The sequence below is a fragment of the Pipistrellus hanaki genome (genome assembly GCF_964339955.1).
Source record: "Pipistrellus hanaki genome assembly, chromosome: 1".
Taxonomy (NCBI): Eukaryota; Metazoa; Chordata; class Mammalia; order Chiroptera; family Vespertilionidae; genus Pipistrellus; species Pipistrellus hanaki.
Window position 1 is genome coordinate 82,649,139 of NC_140503.1, and position 23,414 is coordinate 82,672,552.

General features: G+C 37.9%; 1 protein-coding gene across 2 annotated transcripts in view; it reads right to left on the reverse strand.

Moving 5' to 3' along the window:
* The window catches only part of BAZ1A (bromodomain adjacent to zinc finger domain 1A), a 75,053-nt gene that overhangs the window by 45,416 nt on the left and 6,223 nt on the right, over positions 1 to 23,414 (reverse strand). For both annotated transcript variants that reach the window (XM_084874448.1, XM_084874449.1), the window contains 3 exons: positions 18,091 to 18,369; positions 6,535 to 6,678; positions 2,751 to 2,849 (listed from right to left, as the gene is read on the reverse strand). In XM_084874448.1, coding sequence (XP_084730574.1) covers positions 2,751 to 2,849; positions 6,535 to 6,678; positions 18,091 to 18,369 — 522 coding nt within the window. The remainder of the gene's footprint in view (positions 1 to 2,750; positions 2,850 to 6,534; positions 6,679 to 18,090; positions 18,370 to 23,414) is intronic.

Consider the following 23,414-nt stretch of genomic DNA (forward strand, 5'->3'; position numbering starts at 1 on the left):
TTCAAGCCTAGAAAATGACATTTCATTTTGTAAGAGTATTTTTGTAGAAGTAGAAATAAACTTTATACAAAAGTACTCAGCAGAATGTTCTAAGATTTACTTGACTGGATCTATTATAAAAATCCATTAAAATAGTATATGTATTTATTGCTTAGGAACCACTTAGAAATAAGCCTCAAGGCAAATATACTACGAAGAGTAAACCAAGTCTTACAAAATTAGACGATCATTTCTACAAGTAATCACCATTAAAATTCTTTAAAAAATTACAATCAGTAGGCTATCACAGTAACATTAAGTAAATCAACGTTCAAATGGATATTGTGAATAGAGTGGGACATGGGTTTTATAAAATTCTAAAATATTTTGTGTTTAAACTTCATATGGCAACCAACAAATTCATGGGATCAAAATTAAAGAGAATTAGAATTTTTAAAATTCTAGTAATATACTATTTCTGATTCTCCCTTGCTCCTAAATTAAAAAAGAATAACTATAACAGTAACAAACACCACCACCACACAACAAAAACAAATGACACACAAGTATTTCTGGAAAGTTTCTGGAAAGCAAATGATTTAATTCAATTCAATGACTTCCTATCAAGAAAAAGCCATATTAAAAGCTTCTAGCCTATATAATAAATAGTTAATATGCAAATTGACTGTCACTTCAATACACAAGATGGCAGAGGAGGGCAGTTGGGAGGGACCAGGCTAGAAGAGGAGGACAGTTGGGGGCAACAAGGCCTTCAGGGGAGGGCAGTTGTGGGGGGAGGGGAACCTGGCCTACAGGGGAGGACAGTTAGAAGCAACCTGGTAGGCAGGGGAGGGCAGTTAGGGGTGACCAGGCCTGCAGGGGAGGGTAGTTAGGGGCAATCGGGCCAGCAGGGGAAGGCAGTTAGGGGCAACCAGGCCTGCAGGGGAGGGCAGTAGGGGGGAACCAGGCCTGCAGGGGAGGACAATTAGAAGCAACCAGGTTGGCAGGAGAGGGCAGTTATGGGTGACCAGGCTGGCAGGGGAGGGCAGTTAGGGGCAACTGGGTCAGCTGAGGAGCAGTTAGGCATTGCTCAGGTAGGGAGTGGTTAGGGGTGATCAGGCTGGAAGGCAGTTGAGTGGTTGGGAGCCAGCAGTCCCGGATTGTGAGAGGGATATCCCAGATTGGAGATGTTGCAGGCTGGGCTGAGGGGACCCCCCCGCCCCAACCCTGTGCACAAATTTAGGCCTCTAGTGAGTAAATAAAATATTAAAAAGTTTTTAAGTAAAGGCCCTCCCAAAAATATCATCATCACTTTTCTTCAAACACATGAGTATATATGGGACAACAGGGATGAGAAAATAAGTAGGAACATTTTACATCAAACAAAAATTCAAGATGGACTCCTATGCGACAAGCTGATAGTAGGCCGATAATGTCAACTTATTCAGACAACTAAGAGCCCAACCTCAGCAGGCAAAAATAGGGATTTTCCCTATGTATAGTTGCTGATTCTTTTATGAACTGCTCACTACCTTTCTTTTGATTAGTTCTCAAAGAGGAATTTTTTTTTCCTCTTTTTATTTATTTATTTATTTAAATATATTTTATTGATTTTTTTTTTTAACCCCCTCCCTCCTTCCCACACATCCCCTCCCTCCCCAGAGTTTTGTGTCCATTGGTTGCACTTATATGCATGTATACAAGTCCTTCGGTTGATCTATTATCTCCCCCAGATCTTCCTCTCCTCCCCGCTGTAATTTGACAGTCTACTTGTTGATATACTGTCTCTATATCTATCTTATGGTTCATCAGTTTATAATGTTCTTTATTATCCACAAATGAGTGAGGTCATGTGGTGTTTCTCTTTCATTGATTGGCTTATTTCACTCAGCATGATGTTCTCCAATTCCATCCAGGTTGCTGCAAATGATGAGAAATCCTTCTTTTTTATGGCAGCATAGTATTCCATTGTGTAGATGTACCAAAGTTTTTGGATCCAATCATCTGCTGACGGACACTTAGGCTGTTTCCAAATTCTGGCTATTGTAGATTGTGCTGCTATGAACATAGGGGTGCATATATCCTTTCTGATTGGTGTTTCTAGTTTCTTGGGATATATTCCTAGAAGTGGGATTACTGGGTCAAATGGGAGTTCCATTTTCAGTTTTTTGAGGAAACTCCACACTGTTCTCCACAGTGGTTGCACCAGTCTGCATTCCCACCAGCAGTGCACGAGGGTTCCTTTTCCTCCGCAACCTCGCCAATACTTGTCATTTGTTGATTTGTTGATGTTGGCCATTCTGACAGGTGTGAAATGGTACCGCATTGTTGTTTTGATTTGCATCTCTCGGATAATTAGTGACTCAAAGAGGAATTTTTAAAGATACTCAATTTTTATTATTTAATGTTCTAAACAAATTAATACAGAATGATCAGATGCCTGTACCTAATGAATAAATTATTACAAATGTGACTGACATATTTGTAAGCACCATCAAATTTCTCAGCTTTGAAAATTGAGTTCTCTCATGAGAAGTACTTTATAAATAGGATCCTTCATAACTTCTTAGATGTGAAGACTCTCTGGGATTACTTACAAATCTAAATAAAGGGCTCATGGAGTCCATTAAGATTCATTTTATCTGTCTATAAGCATATAAATGTACATTTATTTTTAAAAAAGAAGCAACCACTTCCAAGTTGTTTTACATAAAATCTTCTTAACCTAATATAATTAATTAAATTGCCATAGAGAACATACTGAATTTTACCTGATTTGTGTGGCTTTAACAATAACACATTCAAAGAATTCTTTTTTAGTGACTTGCACTTTGTACTTGAATAATAAGGGATCAATTGCATCTTTCTTCCTAAAAAGAGTAGAGACAGAAATCAGTTAATAATTTCTTTGGAAAGTGGGTTTTTAAATAGAAATCTAGTTCCTAAGAACATACTATAACAGAACCTAAAATATATATATATATATATTTTTAATATATTTTATTGATTTTTTTTTTTTTTACAGAGAGGAAGAGAGAGGGATAGAGAGCTAGAAACATCGATGAGAAAGAATCACTGATCAGCTGCCTCTTGCACACCCCCACTGGGGACGTGCCCTTGACCGGAATTTAACCTGGGACCTTTCAGTTCACAGGCCGACGCTCTATCCATTGAGCCAAACCGGTTTCGGCGAACCTAAAATATTTTTATATTTTCTTTTAATCATCACCTGAAGATTTTTTCCATTGATTTTCAGAAAGGGCGTGAAGGGAGGGAGAAAGGAAGAGAGGAAGGGAAGGAGGGAAAAAGGAGGAAAGGGAAGAAGAAGGGAGAGAGAATAACGTCAATATGAGAGATACATCGATTGGTTGTCCCCTACACTGTCCCAAACTGGGACAGGGACTGAACCAGCTACTGAAGTATGTGCCCTTGACCAGGAATGGAACCATGAAGCTGTTTTGGCCCCTGGCTCAATCCTCTAACCACTGAGAAAAAACTGGCCAGGGCTGTGTATTTTAATTTTAACTAGAATTTTAAATGTTACTGATATTCCTAACCATTCTATTAGTCAAAATAGAAAAAAGCACTATTTTGTTAGATAGGTACTCTCATTTCTCATTCAATAAAATTTTCCATGGGTGAAGAAAATAGTTAGAAATGACGTGGCACAAAGTACCCCGTTTAATTTAAACAAATAAACAAACAAATAGCTCTTATATTGGCTTTTAAACTTTCTTCTTCATAGCTTTGTAATTCAAGAACAAAAGTAGAGATAATGCAGTTTATCCTATTTTAAGAATTGGCAAAGAAGTACACATTTAAAACCTCTATTCCCATCAACTTATCTTTTCTTCCTTTTGAGGGTGCATTCATTCATTCATTCAGTTATAAGTTTCAACATGCTACAATACGAATGTACTTTAAAAAATAATACTAAGTGAAATAAGTCAGATACCAAAGAACAAATATTATATGATCTCATTTATGTGAAAATATGTAATTAATGCCACTAAATTATACATTTTTAAGTGGCAAGTGGTTATGTTAAACGTGTTCTTTCTTTCCCTCTGCCTCTCCCTTTCTACCACAAAATGCTGGTGATCATTTTGAGCACCTAGGCTTATTTCCAATATCCTGCTTTAGTATATCTTGCAGGTATTATGAACTATTTGATACTTTTCTAACTCAACTTCTATTTCTCCTCAATGATATAAGAATATGACTATCTACCCTTAAAGAATGTGTCTGAGGAATAAATAAGACAACATATGTGGGTGCTGTTGCACAGTTACCTCATGGAAAATGCCACCTACTAAAACATAAGAAAATCCAGATTATGTTTTGTTTGGAGGGATCAACCAAGAAGTATATCACTTAAGATAGGGAATTAATAGAAATAACTCAACAGATGCTCTGGCTGGTGGTCAGAGCATCGGCCCAAGCACCAAATGATTTCAGTTCCGTTCTGGTCAAGGGCGAGTAACTGGGCTGCAGGTTCGATCACCGGCCCCCTCTGGGTATGTGTGGGAGGCAACCAATCAACGTGTCTCTCTCACATCGATGTTTCTCTCCCTTTTTCTCTCTTCTTCCCTCCCTTCCATTCTCTCTAAAAAAAAATCAACGGAAAAAATATCTTTGGGTGAGGATTAACAACAACAAAAAGAAATAGCTCAACACAGTAAAGGTCCACAGAGGTCTATGTTTCACCCTTCCTGATATCTCAGGATATAGCAGTAACAATCTCAGGATATAGGCATTTTATGATGTTGATGTACAGTGAAAGCTAGATTCTTTGAGAATAACAAACTGATTAAAAATATCTATGACTAAATAATAGACCAGATTACTCATACTGATTAAAAATATCTATGACTAAATAAAAGACCAGATTACTCATTTTTCCTATATCAAGGGTTTATTCCTATGGCTAAATCCAATTACTTGTAATGAGCTTGTTATAAGTGGCACAAGTGAGATTGACCAATAGAAACACTCCTCTAAATGCTACATATAACAGGCAAAATATTCACTTACTAATTGGGATTCTGAATTAATTTGCTTTGTACTCAAGGTAAGAAATTAGCCACAAAATATGTAGGTAGCTCTTATTCAAATCTAAAAAGAAGGGAAAGGACATTAATGCACCGAATAAGAGAGTGCTAAACCTAAGAAGCTAGACATTCCTCATCTCAATACATGTAAAAGATTTAGAAGAGTATATTAAAAGTTACTATTAAATAATCTTAAATAAATTATTTTAAAAAGAAAAAAGTAGATAAATAAATGCTTACCATATTTAATCATCAATTTAAAAAAATATCTTTTACATATAAAATCTGTATTTAACTGTTCAAGACTTATCTAATATATACAATAATTAAATCTAAGGATTACAATCCTTGCTATAGTCCAAAAAAACCCAAAAAACACATGAACTACAATCAGAGTTGCTAAAGAACATACATTAACTACCACAATATCCACTAATGTTGCATGCCAAACTATGTATTCAATAAGACACACAGACAAGTGACCTATTAATTTCTTTTTCTGCTTAATAACAGAAACTTAAGGGGAAAAAATGAGATGTAGCAAAAGACTTATTATATAGGACTAAATAATGTTTCATTCACTCATCCCAAAATAATTTTTTTCTGTCAATGTATTAGTTAGATGACTTCGTGCAAAGCCAATTAACCTAAGGCTCAGATTCTTGTTAAGTAAAAATAATAATTCTCTTTCAGAACCGATCACCAGTTCTGAAATATGCAACTCAAGCACTTAGCACAGTGCCATGACACAGTAAATGCTCAAATTCTAGCTATGGATACAATAATTCAAGTCAGATAAAACAAGAACTTGAATTACAAGGCTTTGTATTCTAATACTATCACTAGTATTTTCAGGAACAAAGGAGTTAAAGGCAGTACTTAAGAGTGGCCTCGGTTTCTTATTTGATTATGGTACTATTCACTGAAAAGAGGAAAGAAGAAGATAAGACAGGCTGGAGAAAACTTTTTTAAGTCTGAAATTCCTAAAAGGTAGGGCGGGACAGAATGGAGCAGTGAAGAATTAGGTAGTTGTAGAGAACAGGAGGGAGCTGAGCTAAAACACTTAACCATACTCTTAATCAATTGAGGATTTGGCAGAGATTTTAAATTTTCCTGCAGGGATTGCTAATCTAGATGTGTTTGTGTGCTTTTTCTCCAAGAGCACTCAGCTGAATAAGGCTGCCAAATGAATGCATTTCAGAAGGTTACAGAATTTCTTTACCACGTGTATCATAAAGTGAGTAAGTCTAATAAAATACAGAATGAATTTTCCCAAGTAAACAAAAGCGGAATCTGTAAATATAATTGAATGAGATGAGCTTTAATTGCTCTTAAACTGCTAACAGTTTTACAAACTCTAACATGTTGTAGAACCACATTGCTTAGCTGAATAGCATACCACAGTGTGACTAGAAAGAAGGGAGAGATTAAAGAAAAAATGGTTTTCAATGGTATGTCATTAGCCAATCTGATATACATTTTTAAATGAATAAAAATCACTTACCCATTTTGAAAAGAACTGTTTTGTGTTTCTGAATCATCACTATCACTGATAATAATAGTTTCTCCATCTACACTACTGACATGTCCATTAGAAAAACCATTCTGATGTGATGGAGGGAGGACTTCCAAAATCCTACACTGTAACCTGAAAGAAAATGATATATTTAAAAATGCAAATCATTTGACATTTTAAAATCAAACATTTCAAATGATCTAATTATTGTGAACTGAAAAGTTATTTTGTTTTATGGAAACCATGACTGACTGATGTAACTAATTTTACAAAAAAGAAACATCTGTAATATCAATTTAAGCAAAGGTTGGCTATAAACCTACATAATAAAAGGCTAATATGCAAACCGACCAAATGGTGGAACCATCCGTCTTGATGCTACGCACTGACCACTGGGGGGCAGACGCTCAATGCAGGAGCTGCCCCCTGGTGGTCAGTGCGCCAGAACCTGGGTTCACAGGCCTAAGCTGTTGGGCATCCCCCAAGGGCTCCCAGACTGCGAGAGGGTGCAGGCTGTGCTGAGGGATCCCCTCCAGTTCACAAATTTCGTGCACTGGGCCTCTAATTTAAAATAATACAAAACTATTTCAAAGGTCAATTTATCAAGACTCTTGGCAATTTTATTTTTAATTGAAGTTACTATTTAGAAAATCAAATGCATAATATCTCATTATACAGATTGAGCCTTAAAAGTTTTTCAAAGCCTCCAATATTTTCAGTTCTGAAAATTTCCTGATCAGAATATTTTTCATTCTCATTGTAACATTTTTTAAAAAAACATTTTGATTTTTAGAGAGAGAAGAAAGGAAGGGGAAGGCAGGGGAAAGAGATAAACATTTGTTGGTCCACTTACTTATTATGCATCCATTGGTTGATTCTTTTATTTTGGTTAATCCTCACCAGAGGATATTTTTTAGAGAGAGTGGAAAGGAAGGAGGGGGGAGATAATGAGAGAGAGAAACACATCTATCGGTTGCCTTCTGCACACAGCCTGGGTCAGGCAGGGATTGGGTCTGCTACCCAGGTATCCTTGACTGGGAATCAAACCCAGACCCTTGAATTCAAGGGCCAATACTCTAACCATCAAGCAAACTGGCCAGGATGATTGGTCAGTTGTGCCCTGACTGGGGATTAAACCCACAACCTTGGCAAATCCGGATGATGCTCTAACCAACAGCTATGGCTCCAGAGCCTCATTGAAACTTTTGTGATTTCTGATTTCTGGAAAGCTTCCTATTCACTAACTTTATTATCCTTATTTTGGCTTCCCTTACCTTTGCCCACTCTATCTGGGTTTTATGCGCTGCAGTTTCAGACTCATTCATCACAATAAAAATATTCCTCAATCCTATTACTGTGCCAATTTTCAACTGAAATAATTAAAATGTGGTAATATATTCATACAAAGGAAAAAACATAAAAATAAAGTACTGATAACATGCTACAGTAGGATAAACCTTGAAAGCAATATGCTAATTCAGTGTTTCCCAAGGTGTGGTACGCGTACCCCCCGAGGTACGGGAAGAGTTTGGTGGGGGTACGCGTTGCACCGGAGTTTGGTGGGGATATGCACTGCACCGTGCTTAGCTGCGCCTAATTCTACGTTCTCATGAGTACCAGGGGTATTCAGCGCTACGAAAATTATAGAAGGGGTACACATATGTCAAAAGTTTGGGAAACACGCCGAAACCGGTTTGGCTCAGTGGATAGAGCGTCGGTCTGCGGACTGAAAGGTCCCAGGTTTGATTCCGGTCAAGGGCATGTACCTTGGTTGCGGGCACATCCTCATTAGGGGGTGTGCAAGAAGCAGCTGATCAATGATTCTCTCATGGATGTTTCTAACTCTCTATCCCTCTCTTCCTCTCTGTAAAAAGTCAATTAAAAAAAAAAAGTTTGGGAAACACTGTTAAAATGAAAGAAAACACGTAAAAGGGCACACATAAAACATGATCCCATTGATATGAAAAATCAAACAAAATAAAACTAGAATAGGAAAATCCACTGAGACAGGAAGTAGATGAGTGGTTGCCAGGAACTTGGGGGAATGAGGAGTAAGAGATGAGAACAAAGGGCAGTGGCTGCTAATGGGCCTGGGCTTTCCTTTTGGGATGTAGAAAATGTTCTAAAATTAGTTTTTGGTGATGGTTGTGCAACTCTATGAATATACTAAAAACTATTGAACTATACATTTTAAATGCATAAATTTTATGGTATGTGGAATACATCTCAACTTGTTAAATAAACATAGTCCCGAGTAAAAGCAGGATATAGTAAGGAGAGGGAGAAAACTCGTGCATTGCTGGAATTGTATCTATGGCACTTCTACAACTCTTAGGCAATTCAGAGGTTTTCTTAATATCTTAAACACATATACTAGTATATTACCAATGGGTAAATCTCTATTTTCTAGAGAAAAAAGTAGCTCAAGAGTAGAAAAGTTGCTCACTGTATCATTAATTTAGTCATCTCATGCCATAAAAAAGTTTGATATATTACTATGTGGGCCTTCACCAGCCCCATTCTCCTGAATTCATTCTTCCCACACCCCACCTTCTTTCATATAGTAGCTACTAGTAGAGCTGTCATATTCCCACTAGACCCTGGTCATAGTTAGTTGATACTGGGTGGGCACCTTTAGCTGAGCCAGTACATCTTTTCTAAGATTTTAAAATCTGGAATCTAGAAAGTAAAAATCAGTTCCCCTGCCATCATGGAACCTATAAATTTCTGGTCCTGTGGGCACCCAGGGTCCCTGCCATATGGAGTGGGCCAGTATGCAGTGAGAGAAAAGAAAGCCTATGAAGAAGAGAGGTACTAGCAAAGAAAGTACTAGAAGAGAGGAATAGCAAAGGTACTATACTCTTTATTAGATAGGACTAGACGCCCAGTGCACAAAATTCATGCACAGAGGGGGGGGGGTGTCCCTCAGCCCAGCCTGCACCCTCTCCAATCTGGGACCCCTCAAGGGAAGTCTGACTACCCGTCAGACAGTAGGACATCCCTTTCACAATCCAGGACTGCTGGCTTCCAACTGCTCACCTGCCTGCCTGATTGCCCCCAACTGCTTCTGCCTGCCAATGTGATCACCGCTTAACCACTCCGTGCCAGCCTGATTGATGCCTAACTGCCCTCCTCTGCTGGCCTGGTTCCCCCCAACTGCCCTCCCCTGCAGGCCCGGTCACCCCTATCCGCCCCTGCTGGCCTGACTGCCCACAACTGCCCTCCCCTGCAGGCCATCTTGTAGCAGCCATTTTTGACCACATGGGGGCAGCCAATTTGTGTGTTGGAGTGATCAATTTGCATATTAACTCTTTATTAGGTAGGATATAAAGTGAAATTAAATTTAGATTTAAATTTAATTTAGCCTTAAATCTGCTTATATAGTGTTTATTGGAAGATTATATATAAACGTGGGATGTCTTAAAAAACAATTGCATCTTTCAAAGTCACTGAAATTGTGAACTGTGGGGTTTCCTTTCAGAGTTTCAAACAGGAAAATTTGATTCCAAGCAACAGTGGCTTAGGCAGCTATTAGAGCCCCACATCACTACTGGCATCTCTCAAAACAAAAACCAAACCAAACAAAAAAACCCTAACTACATGGCCCTCAATAAACACATTCAAATACTTACAATATACAACAAATGACAATATTTAGCTTTTAAAAATTCACATTCATCATGTCATTTCATCCCATGAGGCAATTTAACAGATGAAAAAAACTAAAGCTTAGAGTTTAAATTACTTGTTCAGAGCCACACAGCTAACCATAAAGGGTAGAATCTAAAACCAAGGAGACAGTGATAAATTGAAAGAAATGATTTTGTAAATCAGCCATATCTGAATTTAAATCCTACCACTGACTACTTGTAAAAAGCTGGAATAGAAGCTCCATGACTTTTTGTTCACTTCTATATCTCCAGTGTCTAGAACAGTGCAAGTAAATAGCAAAACAGTAAATATAGATTGAACAATTAAAAAAATATTTAACTTCTTTAGATCTCTGTTTTCTCATCTGTAAATGAAACAGATAATATAATGTACACATTATATTATCTCTGCTAATATAATGTGAACACAAAGTATCTGTAGCTAGTTAAGAATTAATAGACCTGACTCCAAGTTTAATATTATTTTCACAAGATCACCACCCATCTTCTCACTTCTCCTGTAGGCTCTAAGGAAGTAGCAGAGAATGAATGTCAGCATGATTGGCAGGCATGCTAGTTGTTCATCAGGATTGGGTGGACAAAGAACTAAACTGCTGATTCAGTCAAGTAGTCAGTTGTTCTCTTTACTACCTCTGTCATAGCAATGACAAAGGATATTCTAGAAGAATCTGTTAAGTGATTGCTTATTTTAAATCATTAAGTCTTGGTGGGGAGGGAAGCACCTAATCTATACCTGTGAGATGAAAAAGAAAATGGGGAGGAATACCTAAAAGTAATGAGATACTAAGAAAAGAATACTGAGGGGAGAAGATCCAGAGAACCTATACTAATTCACCTCTATCCCATTCCTTTGTAACTTGACATATTCTTTCCAGTAACTCTCACGTTAATGGACGAAGCAGTCTTTAGGACCACTGGTAAGTACTACCAAAGAGATAGAAACAAAAGGTAGATGGTAATGACAAGCAGAAACGAAAGTTAAAAGCAAAGAGAAAAATGCCGCTACAAATGGTACTATCAAGAAAGTGAAAAGGCAATTTCAAAAATTGAATAAATCATACATCTGCTCATTAGTATCAAAAAACATGGAACACTTACAACTATGTAATAAAAATATAAATAACCCATTTTAAAAGGGCAAAGGGCCTGACCAGCATGGCTCAGTGATTGAGCATCGACCTATGAACCAGAAGGTCACGATTCGATTCCCAGTCAGGGCACATGTCTGGGTTGTAGACTTGAACCCCGTAGGAGGCATGCAGGTGCTGATCCATGATTCTCTGTCATCATTGATGTTTCTATCTCTCTCTCCCTCTCCCTTCCACTCTGAAATCAATAAAAAAATGTTTTAATGGGCAAAGGATCAGAATAGACATTTCTCCAAAGAATATATTCAAATGATCAGTAAGTACATGAAATGATACTCAACATAATTAGTTATTAGGGAAATGTAAATCAAAACTACAATGAGATACCACTTCACACTCACTAGGATGGCAAAATAAAAAAGATGCACAATACCAAATTGTCCATATATATGACTTGGTGAGGATACGGAGAAACTAGAATCCTCATATGTCGCAAGAGGGAATGTAAAGTGACACAGCTGCTTTGGAAAACATCTCGGTTGTTCCTCCATCCAACACAGTTACCATATGACTTAGCAGTTACTAGAATACTAGAGATATACTAAGAAAACTGAAAACATATGTTCAAACAAAAGTTTGTACATGAATGTCCTTAATAGCATCCTATACAATAAAAGCAAATATGCTAATTAGACCAGATGTCCTTCCAGACAACCTTCCCGACGAAGTCAGGGCTGCGAGGGAAGCCTGGGTCCCACGTGCCTGCTGGCAGCTGGAGGGAAGCTCGGATCCTGGGTGGCAGAGAAAGCCAGTGCCAGCAGCCAGAAAAAGGAAGGCTTACACTTGCACGATTTTCATGCATCAGGCCTCTAGTTATTTATAGTAGCTCAAAAGTGAAAACAACCCAAGTGTCCATGAACTGATGAAGAGACAGACAAATGTAATATATATATATATATATATATATATATATATATATATATATATATATGGCAGAATCTATACTAATAAAAAGGTAAAATGCTAAGTAGACAGGATAGACCAGATGTCTTCTGGACATCCTTCTGGACACAGCCATGGTGGCGGGGGCTGAGGCAGAGGTGGTTAGGGGTGATGAGGCAGGCAGGCAGAGTGGTTAGGGGAGCTCAGGCAGACAGGCAAGTGAAAGGTTAGGAGCCAGCGGTCCCGAATTGTGAGAGGGATGTCTGACTGCCAGTTTAGGCCAGATCCTACAGCAGTCGGACATCCCCGAAGGGGTCCTAAATTGGAGAGGGTGCAGGCCGGGCGAAAGGACACCCTCCCATGTACAAATTTTGTGCACTGGGCCTCTAGTTTATCAATAAAAGAGATAAAACACTGATAGATCTACAATGCAGATGAACCTTGAAAACATTATAGTAAGTGAAAGAAACCACACAGAAGGATGCATATTATTATTTCATTTATATGAGATGTCCACAATAGGCAAATCCACAGACAGAAAATAGATTAGTGGTTGCCATGGGCTGAGGGGAGAGGGTGGCTGGTAGTGACTGCTAACACAGGACTTCTTGGGGTGATGACAATATTCTGTAATTAGGTAGTGGTGACAGCCTCATAAACTTTGTGAATATATGAAAACCCGCTGAATTGCACCTTTTAAATGGATAAATTTTATGGTGCTTATTTAACGACACCACCATGTAAGAAAATTCTTGCAACTTCACATTTTGTGGAGAAAGAATGAAGAATGAAAGATAGGAGTAATGAAGAATGAAAGATAGGAGTGGGAGCACAGATACCTTATACTAATGGACCTCATGTAAATGCCTGCTATTTCTCAGTTACTGGGAGAAATTCATTTATTTCTCTAAATAAGCCCCCTACCAATAAACCTCATGCCACAGCAAGGAAGAAAGGCCAAAGAAATCTACAAATAAAAATCAACAGGAATGCCTTGGGCGGGGGCTCAGTTGGTTGGAGAGTGGTTTCATATACCAAAAGGCTGCGGTTTTATTTCTAAATCAGGGCTAATACCTGGCTTGCAGGGTCAGTGCCCTTCAAGGCATGAATGGTAGGCAGCTGATCGATGTTTCTCTCTCTCTCTCTCTCAAATCAATAAATGTGACCTCAGGTGAGAATGAAAAAATAACAGAATACTTAGAAAATTCAACCTGGATTTTCTCTCATCACAGAAGTTGGATTTACCCTATCCCCTCTTTGAGAATGCCATATCTCAAAATTGAACTCAACACCAAATGTTACACAAACTTTACATTAACTTCAAAGTAAACGTGAAGCCAGAAGTGACATGTCTTCTTGTGGGTCTAGAACACAGTCCAAATGAAAACCATCATGCCCATGCATTTCCCCTATTAATGTAATCGAATAGGAGGTGGTTTTCCCCCCTTTTCTAATATTAATTTACAAAGATCTTTATTTTACTGGGTTGCAGCACCTTGAAGATTTAAGAAGGCCTGTACCTAATATATTATTCCTTAAAACATTTCCATGGATAACAGCAAGGGAAGCCACTAATCCTATCCTATATAATAAAATCCTAATATGTATGCAAATTGACCTAACAGCGGAATGACGGGTCACTATGACGAGCACTGACCACCTGGGGACAGATGCTCCTCCACACAATGGCTGCCTCCTGGTGATCAGTGTGCTCCCACAGGGGGAGCACCGCTCTGCCAGAAGCCCAGCTCATGGCTGGCGAGCACAGTGGCAGTGGCAGGAGCCTTTCCCTCCTCCGCTGCAGGCAGGCGATAAGGAGCAAGAGCCCTGGACTGGGAGAAGGTGCAGGCCTGGCTAAGGGACCCCTCCTACCCTCAGTGCACAAATTCCGTGCTCTGGGCCTCTATATAATAATGAAATCAAGACTATTGACTATGGTTTATTAAAGGGGACAGACACTCTCACCACTAAATGCGGAAGCAAGAGAACACATTACAAGAGTCATCTTAAAAGCTGTCCCCACAGGACAGAACAGCACTATTACAAGGTGCCAGAAACATAGGAATGGTCACTGATTTAATAAGGCCCTTGGCTACCTAAACAATTTAGACTACCACCCTATAATCTAATTTATAAAAACAAAAACCCAAATAGAAATCCCAGAAACTACAATTAGAATAAGAGTTAATAATCATGACAGAAAACTTAAAAATCAAAATGGAAAAAGACTGACTTCTTAACTTATTTATTGAGTACTTATGTGCCTGGCACTTCACATACAGCATCTCAGTTAATCTTCACAATAATTCTACTAAGTATGCAAAGGAGAGACGAGTGATGTTAAATATTTTCCCAAATGTTATGCAGGTGTTAAGTAGGTGGTGGAGGCACAATTCCAACCAAAAGGAAATCTAGTCACTAGGCAAGTTTATATATTAAAATTATTTTAACTGAGATTTAAGTGAAAAGGGTAAAAGAAAAGGGTGTACTCAGAAACTTAGGATTTAAAGTAGCAGAAATTTTAAGTCAGGCTTGAAGCTTAATAACATAAAATTTAATTTTTAATAGAAAAACTGGTGAGTAATAGAAGAAAAATATTAACTTCCATATAAGTCTATTTGGCTAATAGTAGCCTTATCATCCCACCCCACCCCCATGGTAAAATGCTATTACTATATTCTATTTATGTAGCAATTCAAAATGTGTACCCCCCCAACATAGTCTCATTTTAGTCTCATAATAACCTGAAAGGATGGCATTGTTCAAAAAGGCAGTCTTGACTCCAAAGCCTAGATCCTTCACTATTCTGCCTCCCATAAAATTAGAAATTTATAACTTTTCCCAAACTATGAATAAAAATCAAAGATAAAAAATATCCTATTAAAGTCAAGTGGTAAATGCATGACTATTGATTGCACGTTTATTCTTTTCTTTTTAAAAAAATATATTTTATTGATTTTTTACAGAGAGGAGGAAAGAGGGATAGAGAGCTAGAAACGTCGATGAGAGAGAAACATCAACCAGCTGCCTCTTGCACACCCCCTTCCGGGGATGTGCCCGTAACCAATGTACATGCCCTTGACCGGAATCGAACCTGGGACCTTTCAGTCCACAGGCCGACGCTCTATCCACTGAGCCAAACTGGTTTCGGCCGATTGCACGTTTATTCTTTATTCCTTATATTGTTCATACACATTTTAAAAAATTTACATTAACTACATCTTTAAGAAAAAACAAAAAGTGAAATGGAAAAATATTTGCAACAGTAAGAGAGAGGTATAATATTGCCTAGTATTTAATAAATAGCTCTCAGAAATCTACTAAAGACAAACAAACCAAAAGAAAAATGGACAAAGAACCTGAACAAACAAAAAAACGAACACTGAGATATCATCATATCTGGCAAAGACTAAAAAACTAAAATATCTAGTGTTAGCATGAGAGCAGGGAACCCAGGCCTAGCCTTTATGGCATTCTGGACCTGGATTCTCCTGATTACTTCATTCGTACATTCATTTTAATACTTGCCAAGCTGAAATGTTTGTCTCTTTCTTAACTGAATCTTAAAGGGCATCTTGATCCTTATTGTATCCCCAGTACCAAACCAGTGTCTAGCCTATAAGTGATACTTACAATCACTAAGCAACATGTGAAACACAATATCAGAGCAATCAGAAATATCTGAGCCTGAGCTGAGAGCAAAGTTGGCTAGACTCATATTACTTCCTAAGCCTCCTGCTAAAGGCAGAAAGTAAGGAGTCTTCCACAGTTTCTCCTTGCCTGCATAAAGATTAAGAATGGTCAATGTGTATTATGAAAATCAAGCCTTGAAAGTTTGCAAAAAATACTAATTTCTTATACTTTATAATTTAAAGGCTTCTTAAGCAAGAAGAGGTAAGTTTCCTGATAATTGTGACTCCCAAATTTTCTATTTCTACAACATAACCTAGTATACTACTGTTAACAGCTATAAATACCTGAAAGTCCATTTTAAAGTATTCCAAAAAAACTATACAAAACAAAATGAACCAATACATTTTAGATGTGAGCTATATTCCTAATGTTAAAGTTTAATGCATCTCAATGATTTGTAATTCAGAAAACATTTCTGGCATAAGTCAAATAAAAACAGTGACTTTAAGGAAAAAACCGCCCTCCCCAGAAATGATCTATTTTTTCTTTTGGTGATATAGATTGAACACAAAAATCTGTTTTCTAAGTATATCACCCAAAACCATAAAACGTACTCCAAAACATTATGTATAATTTGATCTCTTTTTAAAAAGGGTATATTCTTGATGAGATCACTGGTGACATGTTAATCTCTCCCCCCAAAATAAAAGATATAACTTTTTAAAAATTATTATTATTGATTTCAGAGAGGAAGGGAGAGGGAGAAAGAAACATCAGTGATGACACTCCCTACTGGGGATCGAGCCTGCAACCTGGGCATGTGCCTTTGACTGGAATTGAACCTGGGACCCTTTAGTCCACAGGCTGACACTGTATCACTGAGCCAAACCAGCTAGGGCTAAAGATAAAACTTTTTCTAGACACGAAAAATTCTTTAATTTTTACCATTTGTTGATTCTACAATTAATTTTAAAAAGTACCCAATTATTCATCAATATAAAATCCAAACAAATTTAGATCTTAATATAAAAACCTCTTGGCTTTTTAAGATTTATTCATAATAGCATTTAATAACTAAATGGATTATATTTTAAGACATTATTCTGAAATTACATATAAATTCACGATAATTTTTCAAAATAAAATGAAGAACATAATAAAGTAACTTTTGATTGCTAACATTTAAAATTCAGAAAGCCGAAACCGGTTTGGCTCAGTGGATAGAGCGTCGGCCTGAGGATTGAAGGGTCCCGGTTCGATTCCGGTCAAGGGCATGTACCTTGGTTGTGGGCACATCCCCAGTAGGATGTGCAAGAGGCAGCTGATCGATGATTCTTCTTTCATTGATGTTTCTAACTTTCTATCCCTCTCCCTTCCTCTCTGTAAAAAAATCAATAAAATATATATTTTTAAAAATCATTTAAATTCAGAAAAAAAAAATATCTGCATTCAGGCCAATAAAGAGATAGTAAAAAGGAACCAAAAAGCATTTTATAGACTCTGCCCTAAAAGCAAAGAAGGTTGTACTAGGTTTTAATGCAAATAAAGGTGATTATGATGAATATCAATGACTAGTCAATCATAAATGTTTAAGACTTCAGAAAAGCAGTGATAATTTTTAATTTAGTACCATAGATAATGTCATTTTAAATTTTCATATATGAAAAATCCACTTTTTTCCCTAAAGACCTGGGTAAAAGAGAAGAGAACTTAGTGAGTACACAAAACTCAGTCCTCATCAAAGGAACCACTAAAATCATCATGAAAAACAGGCATATTAAACTATCAGGTAACATAATGAGGACACAGTAGATATCTTTATCTAAGGATTTTTACTCTTAAGATGAAACTTCCACATAATGGAATTTATTATACAGTAAATAAAAAAAGAGAAGGCAGGCAATTTATAAAGTTATGAACCGACCTTCAAGATATTTTAAGTGAAAAAAGGAATAGTACAGTGTGTTACCTTTTGTATTAAAGTGGGCAGGAGATTGTGTATGTGTGTGCATGTGCGTGTTTTTGGTGGTCTATAAAAATATCAGCTTTAGAAAAATCCCTAAGAAACTAACACTAGAACTCTGGGGAGGGTGACAGGGTAGCTGGAGGATAGGAAAAGGGAAGCTTTCTTCATTTCAGCCTTTTGTGAATCCTGGATTTTAAGCAATGGGGGTATCTGCAGATAAAAGAAAAGATAAAAAGTACTTTACCTTGCACCATTGTTCCTAATGACTTCCACAGTTTCTCTGACAAAATATCGATCCTTGACATATGCAAAAATATCATCACAAATTTCATGTAAGCGTGAACGATGGGTAAGGTTGGTCAAGTATAAAACTGGAATAATTAGTGGTTCTGGAAAACTCTGAAGATTCTGTCTTGCTCTTTTTTCTGACTCAAGTGCTTCCTGATAGGTCAGTCCAGGTCTACCCGTCACAGCACAACTCCACACAAGACTGTTGCACAGAATGGTTCGTTCAAAAAAGTCACTGATTGAAAAACAAAAATAAAAATCTATTACCTATCATTTCACAAATTTTACATTAAAAGCTGATAAATAATTGTGCCTCTATTGCAAAAATTTACATAGAATCATAGAACTCAAACAAGGGTTTAGTAACTGGTCAGCTTACACATTAATACAAACCTGAGGAAAAGTATAATAAACTAGATATTTATATTTTGCAATTTAAAAGTACATTCAGCTAAAATTGGACTTTGATTTCCATTAGTTTTTGAAACTGGAATGGCAACTGAAAATAAACTCAATCTTTCCTTTTCATTCTTCTAATTTTAAGCTTTTGCTCCAAAGTAATCCAAACACTGGAGTCAATTCAAGCACTTAACAATGAATTTTATTTACTTTTAACTATAAATTTTTAAATATATTTTTATTGATTTCAGAGAGGAAGGGAGAGGGAGAGACAGATAGAAACATCAATGATGAGAGAGAATTACTGATTCTCTACACGCCCCTTACTGGGGGATCAAGCCCACAACCCGAGCACGTGCCCTTGACAGGATGGAACCTGGGACCTTTCAGTCCGCAGGCTGATGTTCTATCCACTGATTCAAACCAGCTAGGGCTTAATTATGAATGTAAAAGACTTTAACATAATAGTGAAAACCTGAAATGTAAGCATCTAACAATCAGAGAAAGGTTAAGTAAATTATAGTACTTCATATGCTGAAAAACATAGTCATTACACAGTATAAGAACAGTTCTTAAATAATTTGTTAATAGGGGGGAAATGTCCAGGTTTTTCTATATGTATAACAATATGGTCCCATTTGTATTAAAATAAAAGAAAAAGGAAAAAAAGAAAGAAAAAGGAAGAGAACCTTAAAAAGCATAATATATTTCTGAAACCATATACAAAAACTAAGGTAACAGGCATGGTGACCATTCTACTCAATCTTTTTCTACACTATTGGAATTTTTTAATATGGGCATTTCCTTAAAAAAAATTCTATTCATCACCCCCTATCAGCAAGGCCCGTCTCTAATATTAAGTACCTTCACTATCTCCCAATTCTGCAATTCTGCTCTTCACACATTCATCATTCACATGCAAATCTGTAGGATTTTGTTAATAGTACTAAACTCTTAAGAGGTAGGTTACAGTGCCTGCTCAATTTCTATATTATAAAATGAAACTTTCACAAGAAACACATTTTACTATTGTGAGCAAAAATTTATAAAATACAAAGTACAGTTTGATACAAATATATCTTAAGGTTAGAATAGGTTATTATTTCTCTAATTTATTACTACATTCCTTCAACAATCTTCTTTACCAGAAATTGGCATATCATTGGCCAAGAGGCCAAATCTAGCCTTCCACCTGTTTTTGCATTTCTACTGGAACACAACCACACTCACACCTTCAGGTGTTGTCTGACTGCTTTCTCACATATAATCTGAGAGTTGAGTAGGTGCAACAGACACCTTGTGGCCTGCAAATCCTAAAATATTGATTATCTGACCCTTTAAGAAAAAGTTTGATGACCTGTGCTCTTTACCATTACTTCTTAACAAAAAATTGTTTCTGAGTTACCAGGTCCATTACTGGCAAGAACAGATCTCTAATATAAAATCAACTAACTGGTGAACAAACTAAGGAACAAAGAGCAACAATCTGTTAAATTGCTAGGTATCTGGACAATAATGCAGAAAAGATCCAGGGGACATAAACTCCCCTATCCACAAAATAATTAGTATAACTGAGAAATGCAGCTATAGGATAAAAATTAACATAATTCCTGACTTACACAGCATATGGTACAGCCAGACAAGAAAGTTTGGCTTCTAAATTTAGAAAAATAGTAATTGCTAGAAGACAGCATATGTTGTTCTAACAATTTCCTTTACTCACAGTGTTACAAAAACAGATCAGACAATCCTGGGGATGGTAGATTTCACATGCCTTCACAATATAGAGAAATCCCAGATGGATGAAAATTAATTTACTTTAAAAAATATATTTTTTTTTATTGATTTCAGAGAGGAATGAAGAGGGAGATAGAAACATCAATGATGAGAGATAATCATTGATTGACTACCTCCTACACACCCCGCACTGGGGACCAACCCCATGCCCTGACCAAAATCAAACCGTGACCTCTTGGTTCACAGGTCCACAAGTCCACACTCAATCACTGAATCATGCACGCTGGGCTGAAAATTATATTTATTACACTTACTATGAATGGTCAGGGAAAAAGTATGACTAATTAAAAATATAAAGCTTAGTTTTTTAAAAAAACTTTAATGAAAGACTACTTTTGCACTTAGTGTTATTAGATAGACTTAGTTAATGATAACATACAAGGCAGGCTTTTAAAATCTGCAGATGGACACTAACATGAGAATTAGCAATGCAGATTTTAAAAATCTACAGACTAAAAACTTACATAAAAATCAACTAGTAGAACTTTATAAAGGCTTAATAAATGTCTTAGCTTAACAATAATGAATATGAAAAAGGCAAATTTCAACCAAACTACAAATTCACATTTCTGTGCCTTATATCATTTTCTCTGCTTAAAAAGTATTCTTTAGCCGAAACCGGTTTGGCTCAATGGATAGAGCGTCGGCTTGGGGACTGAAAGGTCCCGGGTTCAATTCCGGTCAAGGGCATGTACCTTGGTTGCGGGCATATCCCCAGTAGGGGGTGTGCAAGAGGCAGCTGATTGATGACTCTCTCTAATCGATGTTTCTAACTCTCTATCTCTCTCCCTTCCTCTCTGTACAAAATCAATAAAATATATTTAAAAAAAAAAAAAAGTATGTAGGGGTGTCGAACTCAATCAGAGAAGGGGCCAAAATCTAAAATTCAGCCTAAATCGCGGGCCGAATGGTTTACTGAACATTCATAAACTGACAATGTCATAAACTGACAGCGGAGTGCAGTGATGACAGCGCGGTGCAGGCCACATTGCAAGGCCTGGCGTGCTGGATTTGGCCCGCGGGCCTTGTGTTTGACACATGTGCTTTAGAGCATTCTCTGCCTAGAATGCCCTTTTCCTCATTCTGTGTCTTGACAGCTTCATCTCTCATGACTCAACTGGGATATCTCCATTTTGGGGGTCTCCTCAAATTCATAGCAGTTATCAGCTCAATTTTCTATACTACCATTACACCAACTCCCATAACACATATGTGATTTATGCCAACGTGTTATAGACATACATTCATTTCTCATTGCACGGAAAAATTATCTCAGTATCTCCAAAAACTCATCAAGTATATTATCAAGAATAAACAAATGGTCCTAGCCAGTTTTGCTCAGTGGATAGAGTGTTGGCCTGAGGACTGAAGGGTCCTGGGTTCGATTCTGATCAAGGGCATATGCCCAGGTTGCAGGCTCGATCCTCAGTAGGAGGCATGCAGAAGGCAGCTGATCAATGATTCTCTCTCATCATTAATGTTTCTATCTCTCTCTCCCTTCCCCTTCCTCTCTGAAATCAATAATATATATATATATATATATATATATATATATATATATATATATATATATATTTTTTTTTTTTTTTTTTTAAAAAATAAACGCAGAGAAAGACAAGTACCATAGGGTTTCACTCATATATGGAATTTAATGAACAAACTGAACTACCAAACAGAATAGAGACAGACTTATAGATAGAAAGCAGGCAGATAGCTCTGGTGTGGGTGGTGGTGTTCAGGGGAGGCTGGATGGATTGAGCAAAAAAGAAGAAAAAGAGAAAGAACTCATGGACATGGACAAGTGTGGTGACTGTGGAGGTGGGAAGGGGGTGGAGGTGGAAGAAGGCATAGAGGGAATCAATGATGATGGAAAAAGTACAATTAAGTTTTTAAAAAAGAATAGACAAATGTATTTTCATTGGCAGTCATTTGTTTTTGTGTATTTAGACAGAGAAAGTACACATGAATGGGAAGGAGAGAGGAAAGTATTTGAATCCCAGCTTTACCACTTGTAGAATGTGAATTTGGATAAGTTATACAAACCCTGGTTCTCCTCCTGTAAAATGAGGATAATATCTTCCATGAACAGTCAATATGAAAAATAAGGTAATATATAATACTACATGTACTATTGCATATTATATGAACACTCAGTATCAATTTCTTATTGTTCAGGTACCATATTTGCAGAGAGATCCCAGAATACATAGGAGAATTTATCTATATATATAAAACCCTAATATACAAATAGACCGAACAGCAGAACTGAGCTGATTGCTATGACGTATGCTGACCACCAGGGGGCATGTGGAACATGGCGGGTGTTGGCTGTGGCGGGATGGTGGAGCAGGTGAGGGGGCGCCAGGCCAAGGTGGGGCATCGGTCGCAGTCATAGGGGTGAACCTCTGGTGGTTACTGAAAATTCTTTGCTCCCATATACCATAGTCCTGCTGGGTGCTCATACCTGCTGCCACAGGCTTCTCTACCTCCCCCAGCTTCTGAAGGGGCCCGAAGCCGAAGCTGCCTCTCACACCCATTGCCAGTGATGGCCCTGCTCACACCCGCTGCCGGTGCCCAGCGCTGGTCCGGACTGCTTGGCACCGTCAGCAGGTGTGAGCAGCAGTTGCCAGCCCTGATCGTCCCTGAGGGCTTCTCCACTTCCCCCTGCTCTTGAGGGGCGATTGCGGCTGGTAGCTGCTGCTTGCACCCGCTGAGGGCACCAGCCCCAATCCTCTGTGCTGTCAGTGGTATGAGTAGGGCTAGTGCCATCAGTGCATGGGAGCAGCTGTGGCAGGAGTGAGGCTGCTGGCAGACTGGGGGCTGGGGGCCATGGTGGGAGGGGCCGGGCTGTGACACAGAGGATGGGCTGAGACCTGCCCCTGTGACTACCTCAGCCTTGCGGCCCACAGTTCCTTTCAAGGTGCACGAATTCGTGCACTAGGCCCCTAGTCCTATATAATAAAAGCCTAATATGCAAATTGTCCACTTGACCAGGAGCTCAGCCGCTTGCTAGACATGTGCTGACCACCAGGAGGCGGTGTAGAACATGTAGGTGTTGGCGATGTGGCGCTAGCAGTGGGGGTC